The 23271-nt window shown below is 33.6% G+C and overlaps 2 protein-coding genes across 2 annotated transcripts; both read left to right on the forward strand.

Moving 5' to 3' along the window:
• Positions 1-4597: 4597 nt before the first annotated feature.
• LOC129295075 (pentatricopeptide repeat-containing protein At4g16835, mitochondrial-like) lies at positions 4598-7980 on the forward strand. The gene has a single exon (XM_054933557.1). It carries the CDS (start codon positions 4674-4676, stop codon positions 6639-6641), a length of 1968 nt encoding a protein of 655 aa, XP_054789532.1. The 5' UTR covers positions 4598-4673; the 3' UTR covers positions 6642-7980.
• Positions 7981-11414: 3434 nt separating this feature from the next.
• Positions 11415-22958, forward strand: LOC129295081 (uncharacterized). The gene is made up of 2 exons (XM_054933562.1): positions 11415-12121; positions 22108-22958. Exons 1-2 carry the CDS (start codon positions 11651-11653, stop codon positions 22465-22467), a joined length of 831 nt encoding a protein of 276 aa, XP_054789537.1. The 5' UTR covers positions 11415-11650; the 3' UTR covers positions 22468-22958.
• Positions 22959-23271: the final 313 nt, after the last annotated feature.

Genomic DNA, 23271 nt, shown 5'->3' on the forward strand with positions numbered 1-23271 from the left:
AAATTTGTTTTGAATTTTGAGAATTTTTTTAAGGGAAAACCCATAAAAGGATTTAATTTTTAAGAGCTGATTTTCATGATTTTTGGATTGTTAAGATAATTTAAAAGAAAATTTTTTTAAAGATTTAAATAAGATTTTTTCCTCTCTATTCAAAATTGATTCAGAAGACATATTAAATTTATTTATCTTCTTTATTATCTTTTTTAAAAATAATCCTTAAAAAGATTAACTTTCATTTTTTATATTTTTTCAGAATATAACTCTTAAAAAGAATTAATATTTCGTTTTTTATGTTTCTTTTTCTTTTTTTTTGAAAATTAATTCTTAAAAAGAATTAAATTTTATTTTTTATTTTTTTATTTTTTAGTTTTATAAAAATAAATATGTTTAAAAGTAAAGACTATTAAATAAATAAATAAATATTTATTTATTTATTTTTTATTAAATATATGAATAAAATATGGTGTTCACGCTCATATTATTGGATGTTATCAGTGAAAAGTTAATTATGAATTTTATTAAAAGTATAGGGTAGGTGATCAAACTGATTCTCTCTCTCTCTCCTCGAATAAATTTCGTTAAGTTGGGACAGTGTTTGAATTGTAAATGTTCAAGCAACACATACTGGGGAGAAGAATATTACTTAAACCGTAATAACCCAAAATTTTTGCTAAAAATATAGTTTATGGTTAACTATTTTAATTATATTTTAAATTCGGACTGGATTTAACGAGGGAGATAGGTGGAGTTTATGTCAGCTATACAATTATCACGTCCAAGTTCGAACCTTCTCATCCCGGGGAGGGGATTTTATTTTTATATTAGTTTCATTAAATTACCATTTTGCCCCTATCAGATTTTTTTCAGAACACAGAGAATCAGATCTCCGAAAAGGAGGTGCCTTCATTTATTCATTCCTGTTCTTCCTCGTTCAAAAATTCCAGACCAAGAGAGAGAGAGCCTTCGTCCGGTTTCTCCATCCTCTCCCCCGCTGTTCAGATCGCCGGCTGTGCGTGCGAGCACTGTGGTTTGGGAAAGGAGTTCTTGGTTCCGCATTCCATCTTTGTTCTTCGCATTTTCTCACGGTGGGTGCTATCGGACCCTCTTCTTCCTCCTCCACTCGTTCCGTTCGAGAATCGTGGGCACGCGAGGAGCTGTTAGAAGATTTGTGGAGGTTGGGCTGAAGCTGTCTTCTTCTCCCCTGTTCTGTTCCTTCCTTTCGGTGTTATGGATGATCTGAGGTGAGGTAATTTGTCCCTTCACTTCTCTGTTGTTGGTTGGCGATTTGAGATATAGAAGCTTCAAGCTCTCTTCCCACTCGTTCTGTATGCGCGTGCGATGTCTTGTGATTTAGGTGGTGATTTTTTTCCTGCTGCTTTGAGCATTGGATAGGGATGAGAAATTGATTCAAGCTGAAATTTTTTGTGCTGAGAGCTAGATGATAATTGATAGATTTGATTTTCTGTGGATTAAGGCTGATTTTGTTGTTGTTGTTGAAGGAATGGAATTTGGTAAGCTTGATTTGTTCAAATATTGATAGTCGAGTTAAAACTGATTTGCCTATTGGATGATTGGAACTTCGGAAGTTGATTAAATTAAATAATTATGTTAAGAGGATCTTTAGAAAATGGAAATTGGATGGTATAGGTTTGAATTTTGATGCATATGGAATGTTTGATAAAATGCTTGAAAGGAAGTTGAAATTAGAAATAGAGATGTTTTGGAAAAGTGAAAGATAAGGTTTGTCCGTGCAATTTTTTTGAAACTTTTGAATTGACATTGTTGGAAGTCCAATAAAATCCTATTAAACTTTTTAAGGAGATTGGAAGAGAAGAGAATTTGATATCATGGTTTAAATAATAGTGCTTACAGGGTGTTTGGACTAATGCTTGTTAGAAGAATCTGCATATTATGACAGGATTCTTGTGATGCTTGTATTGTTGTGAGTCAAAATATCATAGAAGACACTTCATAATGAAAATTGAGGCACGGATTAGAGATTTGTGGAATAGGTAATTTGATTAGTAATTCAAGAGCTAGATTGCTATTGATATGTTAGTGTTATGTTAGTCTTTGGAATTTCTAAGGAATAATTAATGCAATATTTGAAAAAAAAAACTATCTATCCTTTTTTTTTTCTTTGAATAAATTTGGGATTTGGGTTGCAAATTTTAGATTGTTCAAGGCATATAGAAATGACTATAGTATTATTTGAATAATAGGAATTTAGGACCTTGAGTTGTTGCAAAAAGGTCTAATTTGGAAGTAAGTTATATATTTGGGAATCTATCAAGTAAGTAGATAGCGTTCTAACTGATTTATCAATAAAATTCTTTTTTCAAGATATATTCTTACATAGATAATTCAATAACTATTATAACACATATTTAATAATTTAATTTAATTATTTTTATTTTATCTTGGGAAATTGTAAAGAGATGTTGAAGGATGTTTGAATTATGGCACATGTATGTGTTCTTTCTTATGAAGGATGCTTTCAAAATTGATGAGATTATTTCTATTAACTCTAATTATTTTTGGTTACTCAATAAATGCCAAATATGGACATTAATTATGAAATTTTATTTTGGTATGTTTTAACACTCAAAGCTATTCATACGAGTTTGACTTTGATAATAGGAACTATATTTTTATAGTGATAATTTACTTGTATGTTTGAGAATAGATTCGGAGGGGATTTTATACAGAACACTAGCTGTTAACAGCAGTTTCGTTAGCTTTTGGTGTGCTATGATTAATGACTAGCTAGTTTGATTTTCATGAGTATTTATCTCACATTTGTTATTAGCACCTGTGTTTGTTTTCGTGCCTTTAAGTCGCGTTTGGTTATTTATCCTCGTGGATTGTGTGTCTATGTTCATTTTTGTTGCATAAGCCACGTTTGATTATTTATATGGTGGACTGTGTGTCCACGTTTGTAAATTGTTCTGATAAATCCTCTAAAAATATGTGAATTTTTTGGTGATTTCATACGTAATAGTTTTTAATTTAGTAAGTTCTATTATTTTATTGTTTATTTAATCATTTTAACTTGTCAAAATCAAATGTTTAAGATACTTTGTCATTATAGATTTAAATGTTCTTATCATTGAAGTTATATAGAACCTTTATTTCAAGTTTACAAATTTGTTTACATTGAATTATTTTCTCTTTAATTTATGTAATTATTGTATTTTATTCATTTTGATTTTACAAAATGTCACGATTGGGACATTATTCACTAGAAATTACTTTTGGTCTCAAATAGCATAGCTAACCCTGTACCTCCGTGAGATTAGTGAAGAGATTTTGTTGCTGAATTGAAGTTGAGACGCCATTTTAGTTAACCTTTATTTTGATGTAAAATCATAATTTATATATTGTATTTTTATAAATAATGTTTTAGGTCCTCCACATAGACTATGGTTAGAATCCTTATTTGGTTACCTATATTGATGGTCTGTTGATAGGAGTTGAGTTTCCTATTGCTATATTGTGTAAAAATGTTCTTATAATATTTTTGAAAAGTTCTATTCTCAATGGAGGTGCTGTGGGATTTCTACAAAAAATTTATGAGTTTTGTTATCATAAAAGGCATTTTGCTAAATAACTTTCCTCTGTATGATAGGTACATTCATGATTGCAGTAGGCATTTCTCGAGTTAAGATTTAAGAGATGTAGTTTATGTGGATATTCTATGTCGATCACTCCTTAAAATCTTGGAGCGTGACATAAACGTTGCCCATCAGCTATTGTTGAATAAAGAATGCCATGCTTAAACATTAATATGAGATTATTTCATCCATACTGCTTGAGGCTTTTTTACTTGCTTTGTATTATCCTTGTCTTTTTTATCAAAGAAATTTGATTAGACAAGAAAGAATAATCCTAGATTGTGTATCCAAGCTTTTTAAGAAATCATCCAAAACAAAAATCGGAAAAAAAGAAAAAGAGATTGGTAGACCCAGATAAATTTTTAGATGCCACAAATCTATCCAGCTCTTATCTACTGCAAGAAATTGAAGCTCCCCTGAAACAACCATATGCATGACACCAACTTTTTTAAGCACAATCCTGTCCCTTAACATATAGTCATATACAAGGGGCAGGGCCCTTGAAATTACACGTATTTCCCTCCACCCACAATTCCCAAAGAATCACAGAAGCTGCCCATTGAGGCTCTGCTACATTGTTTTTTTTTTTTTGGGGCTTTAAATTTTGATCAGCTTCAATGAATTACAAGGAACTCCAAGAGTGTCATCCTTTTGAAAAGCGGTATTCTTTAGGATAGAGAGAAATAATTGCCTGGTTAGCTTATTTACATGCCACAATTTTAAATTGATGCACCGGCTTTGGTTTGTTCAGTAGCTGGTACATCTTTTGTTTTTTTTTGTGATAAGAAAATATCTATCAGGATCTTGCTCTTAATTTGCTCCTCTTGGTAATTGTATTTTTGTGATGATGATGGTTTTTATGACTTGACAAAGAAAATGTGATTTGAATAGAAAGCTGTTGACAACGTATCCCATGGAACTGCTGATACTCCTCCATTAAAGAGCTCGCCTCAGTCTCTTGCATCTCCATGAAGTATGTTTTATTCATTTTCACGTCATTCAAGGAACCAAAACTATCTAACATTCCACCGTAGTTCATCGGTAAGAAAACACCAAATCATGGCCATCAAAGATGTTAAACCGAATGGGGAAGTTACTTCTGCAGGTATCTTGGACCATCCTCCTCATGGAACCAAGGGGGATAGTTCTGTTAAAATGGTTCGGAGAACCACCACAACCACAATGTCTATCCCTTTTTCCCCAGAATCTTCACTTTTAAGACAACATCAACTTTATGATGTTGTTGAATTGAATAAGATCATCAGTAGCTATGTAAGAGCAGGTGACATGGATTCTGCAATTCGTGTGTTCCAAAATATGAAAGTCAAGACCACAATCACATGGAATTCTATTTTAGCTGGGTATGCTAAGAAACCTGGAAAAATTAAAGAAGCATGCGAACTGTTTGTAAAAATTCCTGAACCAGATACTATCTCGTATAACATAATGCTAGCCTGTTATTGGAACAATTTTGACATTGATAATGCTTGTGCTTTGTTTGACATCATGCCAGTGAAGGATATTGCTTCATGGAATACAATGATATCTGGCTATGCTCAGATGGGAAAGATGGGTGAGGCAAGGGAGTTGTTTTCAGTGATGCCAGAGAAGAACAGTGTCTCATGGAGTGCAATGGTCTCAGGATATGTATTGTGTGGAGATTTAGATTCTGCATTGGAGATTTTCAATTCAGCTACTATAAAGAGTGTAGTTGCATGGACTGCTATGATAACTGGGTACATGAAGTTTGGGAGGGTTCAATCAGCAGAAAGATTGTTTCGAGAAATGCCTTTGAAGAACTTAGTGACTTGGAATGCTATGATTGCAGGATGTATTGAAAATAACCAAGCAGAGAACGGGTTGAAGCTTTTCAAAAAATTGTTAGAAATTGGGTTTAAAGCTAATGCATCAAGCTTGAGCAGTGTTTTATTGGGATGTAGTACTTTATCATCATTGCAGCTGGGTAAACAAGTTCATCAATTAATTTGCAAATCTCCATTGGTTAGTGATACTACAGTAGGGACTTCACTTATTAGCATGTATTCCAAGTGTGGGGATTTAAATGATGCTTGGAAGTTGTTTGTTCAGATTTCACCAAAGGATATTGTAACCTGGAATGCAATGATTTCTGGTTATGCGCAACATGGAGCTGGTGAAAAAGCTCTCCATTTGTTTGATGAGATGAAAAGAGGTGGCATAAATCCAGATTGGATTACTTTCATTGCAGTATTATTGGCTTGTAACCATGCAGGTTTGGTAGATCTTGGGATCCATTACTTTGAATCAATGGCAAGGGATTTTGGAGTTGAAGCTAAGCTTGATCATTACACTTGCATGGTTGATCTTCTAGGCCGAGCTGGAAGGTTATCCGAGGCTGTGTGCTTGATAAAGAATATGCCTTTTAAACCGCATTCTTCTATCTTTGGAACACTTTTGGGTGCTTGTCGGATCCATAAAAACTTACATATAGCTGATTTTGCTGCCAAAAATTTGCTTGCGCTTGATCCAACTAATGCAGCGGGCTATGTTCAATTGGCTAATATTTATGCTGCACAAAATAGATGGGACCATGTAGCTAGAGTCCGAAGATCCATGAAAGAAAATAACGTAGTTAAGACACCTGGGTATAGTTGGCTTGAAGTAGACAATATGGTACATGAATTCAGATCAAGCGATAGGTTGCACCCTGAGCTGGCTTCTATACACAAAAAGCTTAAAGAATTGGAAAGAAAAATGAAGTTTGCTGGGTATGTGCCAGATCTTGAATTTGCATTACATGATGTGGGAGAGGAACAAAAAGAACAGCTTCTTTTCTTTCACAGTGAGAAACTCGCAATTGCCTTTGGACTTGTAAAGGTTCCACTGGGTTTACCAATTCGGGTATTTAAAAACTTGAGAGTCTGTGGAGATTGCCACTCTGCAATCAAGTACATCTCGGCTATTGAAGGAAGAGAAATCATTGTTAGGGATACTACAAGGTTTCACCACTTCAAGGATGGTTTCTGCTCCTGTGGTGATTATTGGTAAGCTTGCAAGATTGCAGCTCACACAAGTTCTAACTTGAGGATATGCTTTTATTGTCATAGCCTTTTCAGCATTCCAACTCACTAATTTTCTACCTCCTGATGTTATATTTACGTCGAAAGGAGCATTGACCTTGAGAGAAGGACCAGTGAGAGACTAATTATGATAACTGGGAGTCTGAGACTCTCAGTCAAAAGCTCTATATTTCTTTGAACTTGTATGCGGAATCACCTGAATCTGGAAAGAAGTTTGTCAAATGTTGTCTGAATTGAAGAGATGATATAAAAGCAAATCAGGGAGTTGTAATATTTGATCAGCTCCTTATTCTTCTTGCTTGCACCATAATTGGGCTTTCACAGGGTGAAGGCACAAGTTCTCCGATGAAAACTGATGTTTGGAGAAGGAATTTAGGAGGAGAGCTTGTGAAAGTGATAATTTGCAGCATGCTAACCGCGGTGTTTGGAGAAGGATTTCAAATTTCTTGAAGGCCTTGATGATGACGCTCTTGTGCCAGAGATCCTTAACCGCAACCTCCAAATTATATGTAGGGAAAATTTCACTGAAAACTCCTAGACCAGACATAATAAAAAAGAAAACTCCTAAATTTCTGAAACCTCACCGCAAGGCTGGAGTACTGAATTGATATTAAATTTCAGTGGAAAATGACAAGATTGTCCCTCATTGAAAGAGAGAAGTTTTGCAGAAGAGAGAAAGAAGAAAGAAGACTGGGGCGATTGCTTGAGTTTCTCTGGTGGCTCTGCTCGTGCATGTGTTCGTGAGCTGGTTGTTCATGTACCAGCTTTAGTTCGGAGTGATTGAAACTGCTGCCACAATCAATATATTCTGGTGGGTTTTGGTGTTTGGACTCTGGCTACAATCAATTGAAATCTAACTTTTTGTTTAGCTATAGAAACTGGCTATCACAAGGGACTCTAAAAGCCTCTCAACTGGTTGTCTGCAAATTGGGCACCTGTTTGTTTGAAACCTCAAAACCTTAGCACACCCACTACACATGCACTGCAGCAGGCGAAGGAATGCAACCTAAGTATATCAAGATGAACTCAAGGACTAACATATATGATCATCAACATGAGAAAGGGAGTAATTTAAGGCAGATCCTAATTATTCAAGTTGGCTGAAATAAATATTTGACATGAGTTTAATGTAAATTAATGTGTTGTACAATCAGTATCATAACATTTATTCATAGATGTTTTTTTTTTTTGCCAATATTTATTCATAGATGTTAAAGGAATGCAAATGCAATATTAACAATGTCAATGTTGTCGTAACTCTAAATATTTACAATGTTATTCCAAGTTGTTCAATGTTTATAATGTTATTTTTCTATGTATGTATGAACAAATCATTGGAGGGGAATGAATTACTTGTTCATGCTCATTTGCAACTGCATGTGATAAGAAAAATGAACCATAAATATTGATGGGTGTAGGTTGGGCTATAAACGAGTCTAGTAGGCAAATGAACAAAATTTGGTGGGAAAATAAACAACAATCTAAAGGCAAATAATCAGCTCATCTAAATATGAAAGCAATACTTGAAATAAAATTACGTAGAAGTAGTGTTACTACTGAGTCCAATAGGTAAACAGACAACATTTAGTTAGAAAATGAACAACAATATGTAGTCAAATGAACAACTCATTTGAAAATGAAAGCAACATTTGAAATATAATCAAGTAAAAGTAGTGTTACGAACAAGTCTAGTAGGCAAGTGAAGAACATTTAATAGGAAAATGGACAACAATATGTAGGGAAATGAACAATATCTATGTAGATAATGAATAACTCATTTTGTTATGATTACAATACTTTGAATAAAATCAAGATTCAGTAATGACACAAACAACTTCTATGAGAGAATAAGCAACTTCACGTAAGAAAATGAATAATTTCAATATCAAAAATTTACAACTATTTACCATGATAACAATAGATTTAAAACACACTTGCAAATTTTTCACATTAAAGTTGTTCATTTTTCTTATTGAAATAGTTAATTTGACTATCACAATTATTTGTGCACATAATTTTAATCAATTTTATTCTTATTGTTGTTATTATGGTAAATGAAGTTGCAAATTTCTCATACTGAAGTTGTTTATTTTTTTATATTGAAGTGGTTATTTTACTATTAACTTCTAGAATTTCATGTCATTTCATTACATTTTCTTTAGATTCTAATCCATTTTAGGTCAATTGTATATATTTTTATCGTCCAAATTAAAAAAAATGTGCATTTTACTTTGAGTTTGCATTATTGGCTTTAATTTAATACTTTTAGGCTAATTTTATCTTATTTTAGTTTAAATATTGATTAGAAACATTTATGGAGCTTTGTTGATGTTTTTGGAAAGCTTTTAGATAAAGAAATTAAGTACAAAGTGAATAATTTTTGTTAGCTGTAAAAATAGTGTAAAAGTGCCAAAGTCGTCAGAAAGTTGCGACTTATGTTCGCAACTTTTGCCGCTATAAAAAAAACGCTACGTTTTATTTATCTAAAATTAGTTAGGTAGGACATATATATGCTGAGAGCTCAACTCATAACGCATTTTACACACTTTTAGACACATTTGGGGTTTGACTGTGCTAGGGTTTTGGCATTGAAAGAATTGGGATTAAGAGATTGAAGTTTTCAAGACATTTAGAGCTCATTTTCTTTATTTTTTTTATTCCTCTTCCCTTTCTTCTTTTGTAATATGAAATAGATCCAACTATTTTGTGTATTTGTGAAAGCTTATGAGTAGCTAGACTTTTTATTCTAGAATTATTTAAAACTCTTATATGGATTAATACTAAGTTTCTCCTCTCTTTTTTTGTGATTAATGATATATATGTGTTTATTTTACTCTTTCCTTAATACTTCTAAATGATTGGCCACTATTTAGATGTTGGATTTACTTGATTGATACTTGAGAGAGCTAGATTGAGTGTAGAACTTAGATAAAAAGTGCAAAAATTTGATATTTGCATGTTAAATGGATAGTTTTGCTAGTAAAATAGAGATATACTTGTTAGCCTTGTATAGCCATGTTAGGGTTGGTGTTTAAAATTGAGTTTTATTAATTATAATAAGAGATTGGGTAATTAATTTAACTAAATACTTGTTCATGATTTGAAAGAACTTGTCTAAGTATTTTTAAACCCTAAGTTAGCACTTAATTATCTTCATTAAAAGTATTTATAAGAGAAGGTAATTTTAGTGTTATGAAATACAAGGAGAATAAATAATCTTAGATTCTAATTTGTGCTTGAAGTTTATGAATCATTCTCTTTTCCTCATTTTCTAGTGTTTAAAAAATTAAATTTTTCCTATAATTGTGTTTTGCTCAACTTAATTCAATTTGCTTAGTCTTTTGTTTGATTACTATTTTTAAACAAATCTCTAAAGAAATAATATTTTACTTTCATTATATTACTTGCTATGACCCGTGCACTTGTGGTGAGCAACATCTACCTACCAAAATAGTTATATACATAGCTTTAATTAATTTTATTTTTAATGTTATTATCATGATAAATGAAGTTGCAAGTTCTTCATACTTAAGTTATTCATTTCCCATATTGAGGTGGTTAATTTGCCTATCAAAGTTGTTTATGCACCTAATTTTAATTGATTTTATTTTTAGTGTTGTTATCATATTAAATGAAGTTGAAAATTTCTCATATTGAAGTTGCTCATTTCTCATATTGAAGTGGTTAATTTGACTATTAAAGTTATTTGTGTGCATAGCTTCAATTAATTTCATTCTTAATGTTATTAACATGGCAAATAAAGTTGCAAATTTTTCATACTAAAGTTATTCATTTCCCATATTGAAGTGGTTATTTTACCTATCAAAGTTGTTTGCGTGAATAGCTTCAATTGATTTTATTATTAGTGTTGTTATTATGGTAAATGAAGTTGCAAATTCTTCATACTGAAGTTATTCATTTCCTATATTGAAATGGTTATTTTGCCTAACAGACTTGTTTGTGTGCATGATTGCAATTGATTTTATTTTTAATGTTGTTATCATGATAAAAAAGGTTACAAATTCCCTATAATGAAGGCTTTCATTTTCCATATTGAAATGATTAATTTGTCTACCGGAGTTGTTTGTGAGCATAGTTTTAATTAATTTTATTCTTAGTGTTATTATCATGGTAAATAAAGTTGTGAATTTCCCGTATCAAAGTTGTTCATTTTCCTACTGTAGTTGTTTATTGTCCCTTTGCATTGAAACGCAATTTAAGTTCTAAAGATGATATCCTCACAAAAATGATAAACAACATTAGTCCAAAATAAAGTAATTAACAATATTTTATAATAAATGAATAATATATAATATAAGAATAAATAAATTATCACATTTGCTATATGTTCAAATGAAGATAATTTTATCATTTTTTTTTTAAATTTAATTTCAATCCAACTGCAATAAAATTTGAAAAATTTTAAAGTTTTTTTTAATGTCTTTAATGAGGGAGCCTTTTTTTAAATTCTCCCACATTTGCATCTCACCGACTTCAAGCCGTCTCAAAGTACCCGACCCTCATCATTAACCCTTTCTTTTTTTCTTTTTGCTAAAAATTTATTTATTTACTTACCAAAATATTATTCACGCACGTCCCAATTACCAATTCGACACCGACACAAGTACAACCGTGTCAGTAAAGCAACCCAAGACCCAACAACAATCTCCCCTGTCTCCCGCCATAAATAAGTAATAAATAGAAATTAAAAAAAATACAAAATGAGAAAAATATATCTAGCACTATCAGAAACATCTAGCGCTATCAGGGATCGAAACTCTTCCCATATTCTTTGCCATCTTTCTTTCTCAGCCTTCCGTATCTCTTCCCTTCCTCAATACATACATTTCAACAAATTCTCTTTCTCCCTGTTTCTCTCTCCTTTTCTTTTATTCTCATTCTCTCTGATCTCTTCATATTCTTCGACCGTCTGATTCCTCCGCTGCCCCGCCATCGCCACCGACCCGTTCGACATCGATGGCGCCCCGTCTATTGTCCTGCTTCCGCAAACGCCGCGGCGGCGGCGTCGCGCATGGTAGTCTAGGCGAGTCCGTCCGCGAGAGCAGCGCGACGGCGGATTTGACGGCGGAGGAGATGAAGCGCGGGGGACCGGTGTTGGTGGAGCTGTTCTCGTCGCAGGGATGCACGACGTCACCGGCAGCGGAGCTGTTGGTGTCGAGGCTGGGTCGGGGAGATTTCCGGCTGGAGATGCCGGTGGTGGTGCTGGCCTTCCACGTGGACTACTGGGATTACATGGGCTGGAAGGATCCATATGGTTCGAGTCAATGGACCGTAAGACAGAAGGCCTACGTTGAGAGTCTTGGGCTTGACACTTTGTTCACGCCCCAGATTGTGGTCCAAGGCAAGGCCCATTGTGTCGGAAATGACGAGAATGCCCTCATCACCGCCATATCTGAGGCACCGAGATACCCTGTGCCTTCCTTCGAGGTTCGTATATGCTCTAAAATACTAATTGTTTGGATATTTGTTATAATTTTATTATTATAATTATAGTATAACACACTGGATGCATGAATTCTTAACGAAAACTATGTATATGATAATTTACCAACACTGAATAGATCTTTAAATTTTTTTATAGATATTTTTAATTAAAATAACTTAATAACAATGATGTAAAGAAAATTCATACGTGTGTATGCAAAAATTTTATGTTTGTCATGTCAAATTGCACCAGGTTGAAGGTGTTTTTGTCTTCAAGTAAAGATTTTTTGTTAACGATATTGGGTGGTGTAGAAGAATGACAATGGATCTTTATGAATTATTTTAATCATAACCTTTTTTTTTTTGAAAAAAAAAAGTTTCCAAACGATTTGAACTTCAAAATTTTCACTTCTAAGTTATCATGCGCACACACGCACACACAAATCCTCGGTATTAAAAGGCTGAATCCAAGTTTGATTAAATTTTGTTTGATAATTATGATTTATGAGGGGTGAAATTCTGTTTACCATAATTGGTTAAAGAGTTAAGACTATTAGGCATTTATTCTTTGGGGGACATTTCAGTGATTTGGTTACTTTATTTGATTTGGAGATTCCAAACTTGAAGAAAAACAAAGCCAAGAATAAGCCATCCCTTGTGATGCAATAACCTGCAAGATACAAAAATGTTTTGGCCATGAAAAAGCTAAGAAGTCCAAAAAATGTTAAGAAGCTTTATTTTCAGACATTATCTATCTAGTGCTTGGCCTTGTTTTTGTGAAGTTCGCACATTTCCAAAGACCTACTATTAAACAAGTTAATTATAATGAACATATAATTGGAGGTTAAAAAAATGGGAGGGAAAAAACAGAATATTTTTAGGTTATCTGTCAACCACATGTTTCTGTCATCTGGTAGATCTGAAAGAGACCTTGACATATTTCATGCATGTGATTTTCAATCTCAATGCCAATGTCCCGCCTACCACCAAGTAGGAGGCCAATTTCTTACCTAACATCAAAATTCTTTATGAAATTTCAAGAAATTCCATTCTACTTCTCATTTTGAAATCAACGTTAGGCCAAAGATATCTATTTAAGTTTTAAACCCATGTGATTACTATAATATACTTTATTTCATATACCGCATAAAATCACTTTACTAATTTAATAACAAAATTGAAATCCCATCAACCATAGATTTCCTTGTTTGAATATGACCTTTGATATACTTATCTGGTTTTATTTATAAAGCACTTCCAACATGTTTCACCATAGTAAAAAAAAAAAAAACCTTAAAACTCATTAACTTTATCTAGAAATTTAATAATTATTCAACTTTACCCCTGTTAAATATACATATTTAACAACACATTTTCTCTCTCTAGCATTCAATGGAGGTCAAATGGAAAAATTTGTAATGAAAATTTAAAAAGGTGACTTATAAATAGGACAAAAAAAAAACTTTTTTCTACCCTATAAATAGGACCAGAGGAAGTGTATATATGTATATATTTAGATTGAAGGGTGGATAAAGAATTAAAGACAAAGACAAAATACAAGTCTAGCTATCTCCGGTGGTTCATGACACTTTGTCAAAGATTTTCCTATTTAACTAAGTGGTTTTGGGTCGTAATTTTTGTATTAATATCTCAAATAGTGTTTTGAATTTTTTTTTTTTGAATAAAAATGGATAACATTGCCCAAAAGAGATTACATAGTAGTTCCTACACTAGCTCATTTCTTATCATCATCCATCACCTCCCTACAGTAAAGTGGGGGTTGATCATAATAGCAAAAAGAACCTATTAGACTAGTAGCAAGACTAGCTAAATTATGAGCATAAACATTGACTTTTCTAAAAACGAAATCTAAAGAAATATGACTACTCCTAAACAGTAAAAATCTAGCATAATCAATAATGTCTCTATAAGGGTGCTTAGACGAATCTAGGTGAGTGATGATATTAATTGCCTCGGCATAGTTAGTATAGACTTTCACCTGCTGAAAACCATAACTTGCACGAATTTCCAAACCTAGTATGATACCCAAGACTTTAGTGATTGCAGGAGGGAAGCTACCAAGAACTGAGTTGAACCCCACCACCCAATTCGCTGAGCAATCCCTGATGACTTTGCTACATCGTGACACACCCTCCTTGAATGACCCATCCATATCTAATCTTACTACTGGCGCCTCAGGTTTCACCCATCTTGCTGGAGATCTTCTGGATTGATGCCACAAGCTATGTGATATGTTAAGCGTTCGAAAATCATTCCTAGCACGAAAAACAGTTGTTGGATCATAAATCCCTTCTTCAATAGCATCCCATAGCACACCTTTTGTTTCTCTACTCCCTATCTCATGTTTCAGATTCCAAGATACCCAATCAGTGGCACTTAACCTCTTAAATTTGTCCTATTCACTTTCTCTTACTAGGTCCTTCCATTAAATATCTGCATGTGGACAGTCTTGAAGCTAACGGATAGAGATCAGATTCCTGTAACCCTCTGCATGCTCTCAGTTCTGCCATGTGTACTTTACCCTTAGCTGCCAGTGAAAGGTGAATTTTCATTTTCTCAGGTCCTGACCAGCTCCAAATTTTGCTCCATAATTCCTCAGCTATTGATGATATGCTTGTAATAAGAAATTTGTATGCTGAAGAAATAATAAAATTACCATCCGAAGATGGTTTCCAACTAAAGGAATCTTCACCCCTCTCAACTCTTGGTATAGCAGTATGAGCAATATGGCTAATAATGGTACTAGGCAGCCAGACTCCCATCTTTTGAAGGTCCCACAATCCATCCGTTGTAAAGGAACAAAAAAAAAATCAATCATAAGGTTCTTAGCATCATAACCATGTTCCATAGCCATATGAGTGGTTTGCTATAATAAGCTTAGGAATCAATCCAGAACAAAGCGTTGCACCCATTGCCAACCCTTTCACCAACCCCAGCAAGGAAGCTCTCCCAACATCTAATGATGCTTCTCCATGTTAAATAGGCATGTTTTTTCATTCCCACCTCTGGGAAGACACCACTTTCGCATTTGTATTTAGCCTTCAAAACTTGAACCCATAAAGCTTTATCATTTTGAAGTATTTTCGGATAAAGTTTGAAGATAAAAGCTCTATTTTGTTAGTTTAGATTCCTAATTCCCAATCCACCTTTTTTCATGTCAATGATAATTTCCTTTCAAGTTAGGAGAAGTACCTTTTACTATCATTGGAGTCACCCCAAAGGAAATTTTGACAATCTTTTTCAACCTCAGACAGTAGTTTCTTTAGGAGTAGCATCATTTGCATATAATGGCATTGCTGAAACAACAAATTTAATCAAAATGGACCGTCTAGCTGTTATAAGGAAATTCTTTCTCTAACCTACCAATCTTCCTTTGACCTCGTTTAGAATGGGAGCAAATAAGTTGTAAGAAGCCCTTTGATGAATAAGCGATATCCCAAGGTATTTCCCAAGATCCCCCATAATCTTAACATTTAATCTCCTACTGAGATCAATAGCTCTATTAAAGTTAACATTTCTTGAATAGCACATTATTGTTTTTTCCTTGTTCACCTTTTGTCCTGAGTAAAAATAGAATTTCTGCATACATTCTTCAATGATTTCCACCTGCTCAGTAGAAGCCCCAGCAAATAACACAAGATCATCCACAAAGAAAAGATGTGTAATATTAGGACCTTTTTTAGACAAACGAATCAGTTTCCATCTCTTATCAATTTCATCCATGAGGATGTGGTTAAGTTGTTCCGTACAGAGAGTGAAGAGATGTGGGAATATTGGGTTCCCTTGTCAAAGACCTCTAGTAGGATAAAAAGCGTCCAAAGGAACCCCATTCTAAAGCACTCTAAAATTTGCAGAATTAATGCAGGCTAGGATCACTTTAGCGACATCATCTTTTATACCCAACTCATAAAGAGTTTGTTGAAGAAACTGCTAATCCACTCTATCATAGGTGTTCTCAAGATCAACTTTGATAGCCATATACCCCCCTTTTCTTCTCAATCTCTTCATTAAATGGATTACTTCTTATGCCACAATAATATTATCACTACTTTGCCTTTCAGGTATAAATCTACTTTAATATGGACCAATCACCTTGTCCATAATTGGTTTGAGTCTATTTGTGATCACCTTAGACACAATCTTGTAGCTTACATTTCAAAGTGATATAGGTCTGAACTCTTTGATTGTTTCTGGGTTATCCACTTTCGGTATAAGTGCCAAGAGAGTGCTATTGATATTTCTCACCTCATTCAACTCAAATATCTCTTTGACTAATTGATAAATGGGTTGACCCACAATTGGCCAGTGTTCTTGGAAGAAGAATGCTTGAATTCCGTCCGAACCTAGTGCTTTGAATGCCCTTATTTCAAACATAGCCCCTTTTATCTTTGCATCACTAACTTCCTCATGCAAGTCTTTCAACTCATTTTCAGTCAAAGTTGGGAATCCTCTTTTGGTTACAAGCTACCTATGATCTTCAAATTCCCTTCTAAACAGATCATTATAGTAATTAAAAGCTATCTACTTCAAAGCCTCTATATCAAACACCCACTGATTGCTTTGATCTTTTACAGCATCCACACGATTTCTCATTCTTCTCATGACCGTGGATCGATGGAAAAACTTCTATTTCTGTCTCCCCATTTTAACCAATCGCGTCTTGACTTCTGAAACCATATTCATTCTTCTTGAGCAAAATACTTATTATAGTTCGCCCAAAGCTCTCTTTCAACTTATTGGAGGTATTGATTGTCCTGCTTTGATCTAGCCTTATCAAGTCCCTCCAATCTTTTAAGAATTTTTGCTTCTTGTAAATTATATTACCCACTCTATTTTTATTCCAGCTAATTACTTTCTGGGTAAACTCCTCAATACAGTCATTCCAATTCCCTGCTTCCCAAGCTCTTCGAGCCAAATCCGCGAATTCAGTTTTAAGTAACCACGCAGCCTGACACTTGAACATATTATTTTTTTCCTTTGGACTCCTTATGGCTCTAAAATTTGACAAGAATTTGTCTATGGTCTAAACCAAATCGACTGAGATGATACACTTTAGCTTCAGGAAAAGAACTGATCCACAAGACAGTACAAAGTGCCCAATCAATTCTCTCTTTAATACTGGTTTTTTCCCATATAAAGCGATCTCCTACGAATTCAAAGGGGATAAGTTCAGTCTTTTCAAACAATTCCTAAAGCTTCTCATTGTAGAAGAATTTGCCACTGCACCCTGACTTGCCACTCGGCTCAAGATAAGCATTAAAATCACCCAAGACAATCAATCCAATTTCATTGATAGAATGGCTAAAATTAATTAAATCATCCCAAAAAACTCTCCTATGAACTTGATTTGGCTCCCTGTAAACATCTGTAAGCAAAATCTTCGAGCCCTCATCAAGTTATTCCATATCATAGTGAACAAACTGGGTTGAGGAAGAAATATAAGTAACTTTAGCAGCATCCTCCCTCCAAAGAATCCAAATACCACCAGTGTACCCTGTCAATTCCACTCTAATCCAATTTGTGAATCCCAATTTCCTATAAATTTTATCAGTTTTTGATCCGCTAGTTCTAGTTTCGAACAAAATTAAGATTTTTACAGGGTTTTGTCTCAATATATCCCTAACTCTTATGGGGAACGTTTTGCAGTTGGCTCCCTACAATACCAAGATATTATATCCATAAAACGGCAAAAAAAAAGAGAGAGAGAGAGAGAAGAAACCTGATCAATGTAGCCCTGCCTTCTTACCGTCCTCATCACAATCCGCATAATAGTCTGCTGTAGCCATATCCTCAAGAGCCAATGGCAGTTATGCGTTGAGATTCCGCTTAACCTGCACTGTACCAGATTCCTGCACTTGCGTATTCGTCTCTGGTGGTCTTGCATGAGGTGGTAAAGGTTCAACCAGCGTCCTATTTTTAATGGCATCAAGACACCTCGTTGTATTTCCCTGGATAGTGTTACCGTCTTCTGGGTTAACTCTCCCCTCTTGTACACACAAGCACTTTCTTCTTCAATAATCTTATGGCCTGTTTGGTACAATAGAATTGGAGGGAGAGAAGGAGAAGTGGAAGTGGAAGTGGAAGTGGAAGTGGAATGGAAATTTGTGCATGTTTGGTAGCATAGAACAAGCTTCCCTGTGGAAGTGACTTCCACCAAAAACGATGGAACTGGATTCCATCAAGGGCTGCATGGAACTAGGCCAACTCTCATGGAACTGCCCTGAAGATGACATTTTTGTCCCTTCATTCGTTCCACTCATCAAGATTCATCCATCGATCTTCCTTTTCCTTCTTCCTGACTGACGTCACCTCTGACCTCCTCCCACTTCTGCCAACGAGTCAATGGCCAACCTCCCCTGCTTCATCTTCTTTCCCTTCTCTCTCTTTCGTCTCCTACACTTTCCTCTTTCAACTTCCACTGATGCCAAGGATGATGAAGAGGACAACGATGACGACGACCTGAGAATGGTGCGAAACCAGATCTACTGCTTCCTAATTTTTTGGGTGCAATGCTGCGATGACTATGGGTTTCTGATTTGAAGGCTTGAGCTTCAGGATTCCATAGCAAATTAGCGACGATGTCTCCCTCAGATCTCCACCATCGCCACCCCTTCTTCAAAACCCATCCATTATGTTTCTCAGATCTCCATCGGTGTCTTGGGTTTTTGCATTCATAATTCGTTTGTTTTAAGATTGAGTCACTTAAATGTTATATTAATTCACAATTAATGGTGATGCTATGACCCATGAGCACGCAAGGAGTTGGAATGAGTTGTGCTCTTGGATGTGCAAGATTTCTCTGCAACTGTGTGGTTTAAGCCAAGAAGCTGACGAGTGCGACTTGTGAGAAGATAATGGTGGATTTTTAAAAAAATCATGAGTATTTTGGTCTATTAAATATAAATATATTTATCAAATAAAATTTTTATTCCACTTCTATCTCCATACCAAATATCCTTGTAAACTTCACTTTCACTTTGAGTTCCACTTTCATATCCTTTTCTAGTTTTACTTTTATTTTCATTTTCACTTCTTTTAAAAATAATTCTCTGTATCAAACAGGGCATTAGGGCACTGGGCCGATAGGGATCCAATGATGACTTTATGAGCTCTTAATGCTTGCAGTCTTTTATGTAAATGAGATAGCATCTTAGGCCTGGACAATGGACTCCTCTTACCACAAGTCAAAAGGGCTTTATTTTTTTTATTGCTCATATTCTTCTTTCGTTCAGCACTTGAGCCTGCCTTGTAATTACAATTCTTGAGTCCATCACTTAATGAAGTTTTTGCTTTCACTAACATTTCAGCCCATAGGCATTTTCACTTTTTTTCCCTCCCTTCCTTTCTTTTGCTCACTGCATTCACCTCTCTTGTGTGTGTTGACTATCACTTCACTTCCAAACACAAAAGGGATAGAGCTTCCCCTTCTTGTAGTATCCTCTGACCCAACCATTTCCTTTTCCTTGCTAACTTTCGTTTGTCCTCTTTAACTCTCCAGACTGCTTTTACCATTAGGCTTGATGTGACTCCCATCATCTTCATGCTCTTCCCCCAACTCAGTTAGGACAGATAAACGTGAGGCATCAGCATTCCTTGCCTTTATATTTCCAGCTTTTCCTTGACTGTCATTTCTTTCTATCTGACCACTACTAAACATAGCTCTAGGTAACCATGGTCTGAACACCTTTTTAGAGAATATTCAAGTTTCGTACTCCTCCTCCTAAGAGATCTCAGGATTATGAACAGGTATAGCATAAACTTGGTAGCTGAATAGAATTTATGTAGAGGGGAACAAATTTTATACCTTGTATTAAATATTAAATGATATTTACTAATATTTTATTTTAAAAGTAAATAACAATTTTTCTTTACATACGGGATAAATTACACAGATCTATCTGAATTTCATTGGAATCATACGAATTTTACCTGTTTTTGGTTATTATTTTTCTTCTATGTTTAAAATAGGGATAATGAAACTTTTAATCTCTTAAGTTTGTCTCAATTATCGATTTAATCCCATGAGTTTAAATTTTATCTTTGATCCCTTATGTTTTTAAAATTTTAATGTGAGTTCTTTAAATTTTAAAATACAAATTAGTTCTCAAAATAATATAATGTATAAAGTATATTGATAATTTGACGTGTATATATAGCTAAATGGGAATAAATTAAACTTAAAATAAGTTTAATTTTATTAATATAATCCTTTATAATATGTTTTGTTCTATTTTTTTTTTAAAATTTCATAGTCTGTATTTTTCTCACCTAAATAATTATATTCATTTTTACTAATCTATATGACTATTAAGGGTGAGCAAAATCGAACAAAATTGATCAAACCAAATCAGTCTAAATCAATCCAATTAAAATTGAATAAAACCGATCATTAGATTTAGTTTGATTTTATAAATTAAAAAACCGAATGGTTTGGTTTAAGTTTTGGTTCTTTTTCCTTTGAAACCTTAACTAAACTTGAGCTATACCTTCTACATTTTAAGTGCATTTTTTATAATTGATATTAGACTATTAGTTAGTGTTTAATATTTTTTTAATTTTAATCTGAATCAAAGTTCAACCTAAGCCCAAAATACCTTAACAGAACTTCTATCTTACTTTTATTAATTTTGTTAATTGCTTTTAGAATAAAAGATAGTCCAGAGTAAGGAGAGGTATATTGTCGTTGTTGATTGAAAAAAGTCAAATACTTCACGACTTGTTACTGAAACATGTTTTCCTTTTATTGATTTAAAACAAGTTTCTTTTTATTATATACATTAAGATAATTTGTAATAAAATTTAACCCATGTTAATGTTATTTACAATGCATATACTCTGATATTTATTAATAACAAAATTTGAATATTTTTTATTTTCGTTCATAAATAATAAAGTTGAGAATGTGACTTGATTTTGGAATATTTTTAAGTGTTAAAATATATTGTAACTTAATCCATATATGAATCAAACTAAACCAAGTCACCTAAAAATTGAACCAAATTGACTTTAAAAAAATTGATCAAGTGTTATTTTTTGTGCAAAACAATTAGTTTGGTTTGGTTTATATTTTGATCAAAATTGAACCAAACCATACTTTTAATCACCCTTAATGGCTATTGTTAATATTTTATTATTCAAGTCAGTAAATTTTAGTAGTGTAACTTTTTGAAAAAAAAAAAAGGATCAAATTGATGATCGAAGTAAATTTAAGGGGTTAAATTAATATAAATTAAATTTGAGAGATCAAATTGATAATTGAGACAAATTTGAAGGAAGTTGCATATCCCAATAAGTAGGGGTTAACTATATGGATTGTACGATACTATTGTGCTTTATCGTTTATCAAGCTTTTAGAAATGTTGTTAACTAAGAGATTTCGGTCAATAATTTTCATAAGTATTCTTTTTGGCTTCCTCTACTCCTCCTAATAAGGCTTAAAATTATTTGTTCGACTCTCCTCATCGATGCCTCTTGTGGTCTTTTCAGTATATATTCAAAAATTTTTTGAATGATTTTTTACTATTTTTCTCTCAATAAATGCTACGTTCACTTTTTTTCGTATTTGTTCATTTTAGGTTTTATGTTTACGTGTATGCCCGTACATTCATTTTCACATTTTCATCTATATTACTCCAACTTTATGTTTTGTTATCCCGTTAAAATTTAACATTTACTATTATATAACATAGTTGGTTAAATAATAGTTTGATAAAATTTTCTTTCTTTTAAGTTTATTAAATATCTTTCTATTATAAATAACTTGTTTAACTTTTCTCTAATTTAATCATCCAGCTTGTATCTTATGTACAATATGTCCATTAATTTTCCAAATATCTAAACCTCCAATGTTGATACACCCACACACACATTTTGAAAAAAATGTGATTAGACAGATTTTTTTTTTTGTTTTTTGCAATCTCAATAAAATTTGAAGAATGTGACTAATATAGTTTAAATTTTCTTGGCAGGCAACTTTCCAAAAGCCGTCACCAGATTCCTTGCAAGTCTCTCTCGCAGGAGCATTGAGAATGAAGGTGGACGGTAATGGCGTAAACGTCATGGTCGCATTATATGAGAGTGGTCTGCTCAACAACTGCGAGAAAGGGGAGAACAAAGGTCGTGTTCTATCAAACGACTATGTCGTTCGAAGGCTGGAAAAGCTCTGCAACGTCAAAGACATGAGTCCCAAGAAGACAGTCTCAGGAACCCTTAACTTTGCCTTGTGGGAAGGATTCAATGCCGCGAAATGTGGAGTAGCACTCTTTGTTCAGAACAACTCTCATCAAATTTTTGGGTCACAGAGTTTCAAGCTCCCAGAGGGCATATGATTGACTTCATGTTGTGGAATTGATTCTAAGACAAGGGCAAAAATATTGAAGAAGTCATCAGCCAAAGGTATTTAGTAACATAAAGTGAAGAAAAATGTTCTAACATGTATGATTTTTTTTTTGATATATCTGTGTCCAAACCGTTAAAAGTCAATGGCGTTAACTGTTAACTCGAGAATTAGAAATTTAACGGTTTGAACACAGATATATTGAAAAAATAATCTTATGAACACTTGTGTATTTTTTTTCACTTTAGGTTACTGAATGCTTTTAGCTGATAACTTTTTAGATATTTGGGCCATTTTGCTTTTATCATACGATATGCTCTGTAATATGATCATTTTTTGGTTACGTTGTTTAGGCTATAATGCATGTATAGGATGTGTTTTGTTTTGTTTTTTTTTTTTTTTCTTTTTACCATTTTCTTCATATTGATTTATCATTGAAACTATGCATAGTGGATGGATCTGTTTAATTCTGTTGCCTGCTCATTTTCATTGGATTTACAACTCAACTTTTATAACAAATTTTGATGCATAAACCAATTTCAAGACTTGGGAAAAAATTCCAAGTGAAAAAATTCTCATTGAAAGAATATGCCGTCTTGACATCATAATGTACAGCTGTGTGTACTTCCCAACGCATATATTTGGAGAGGTTGCTTCCATGAAAGAGGAAGATAGTTTGTTGCCAAAAGTAATTACATAGCTCAGTTACCCAATTGCCAAAAATTCATAGATGAGTTCATTTCAATAATATTAGAGAGGCGTTGACAAATGTGCAAAATATAACTAAAGCTGAAAA

Source organism: Prosopis cineraria, unplaced genomic scaffold (assembly GCF_029017545.1).
Source record: "Prosopis cineraria cultivar Desert tree isolate PC_DT_omini unplaced genomic scaffold, ASM2901754v1 PC45, whole genome shotgun sequence".
Taxonomy (NCBI): domain Eukaryota; kingdom Viridiplantae; phylum Streptophyta; class Magnoliopsida; order Fabales; family Fabaceae; genus Prosopis; species Prosopis cineraria.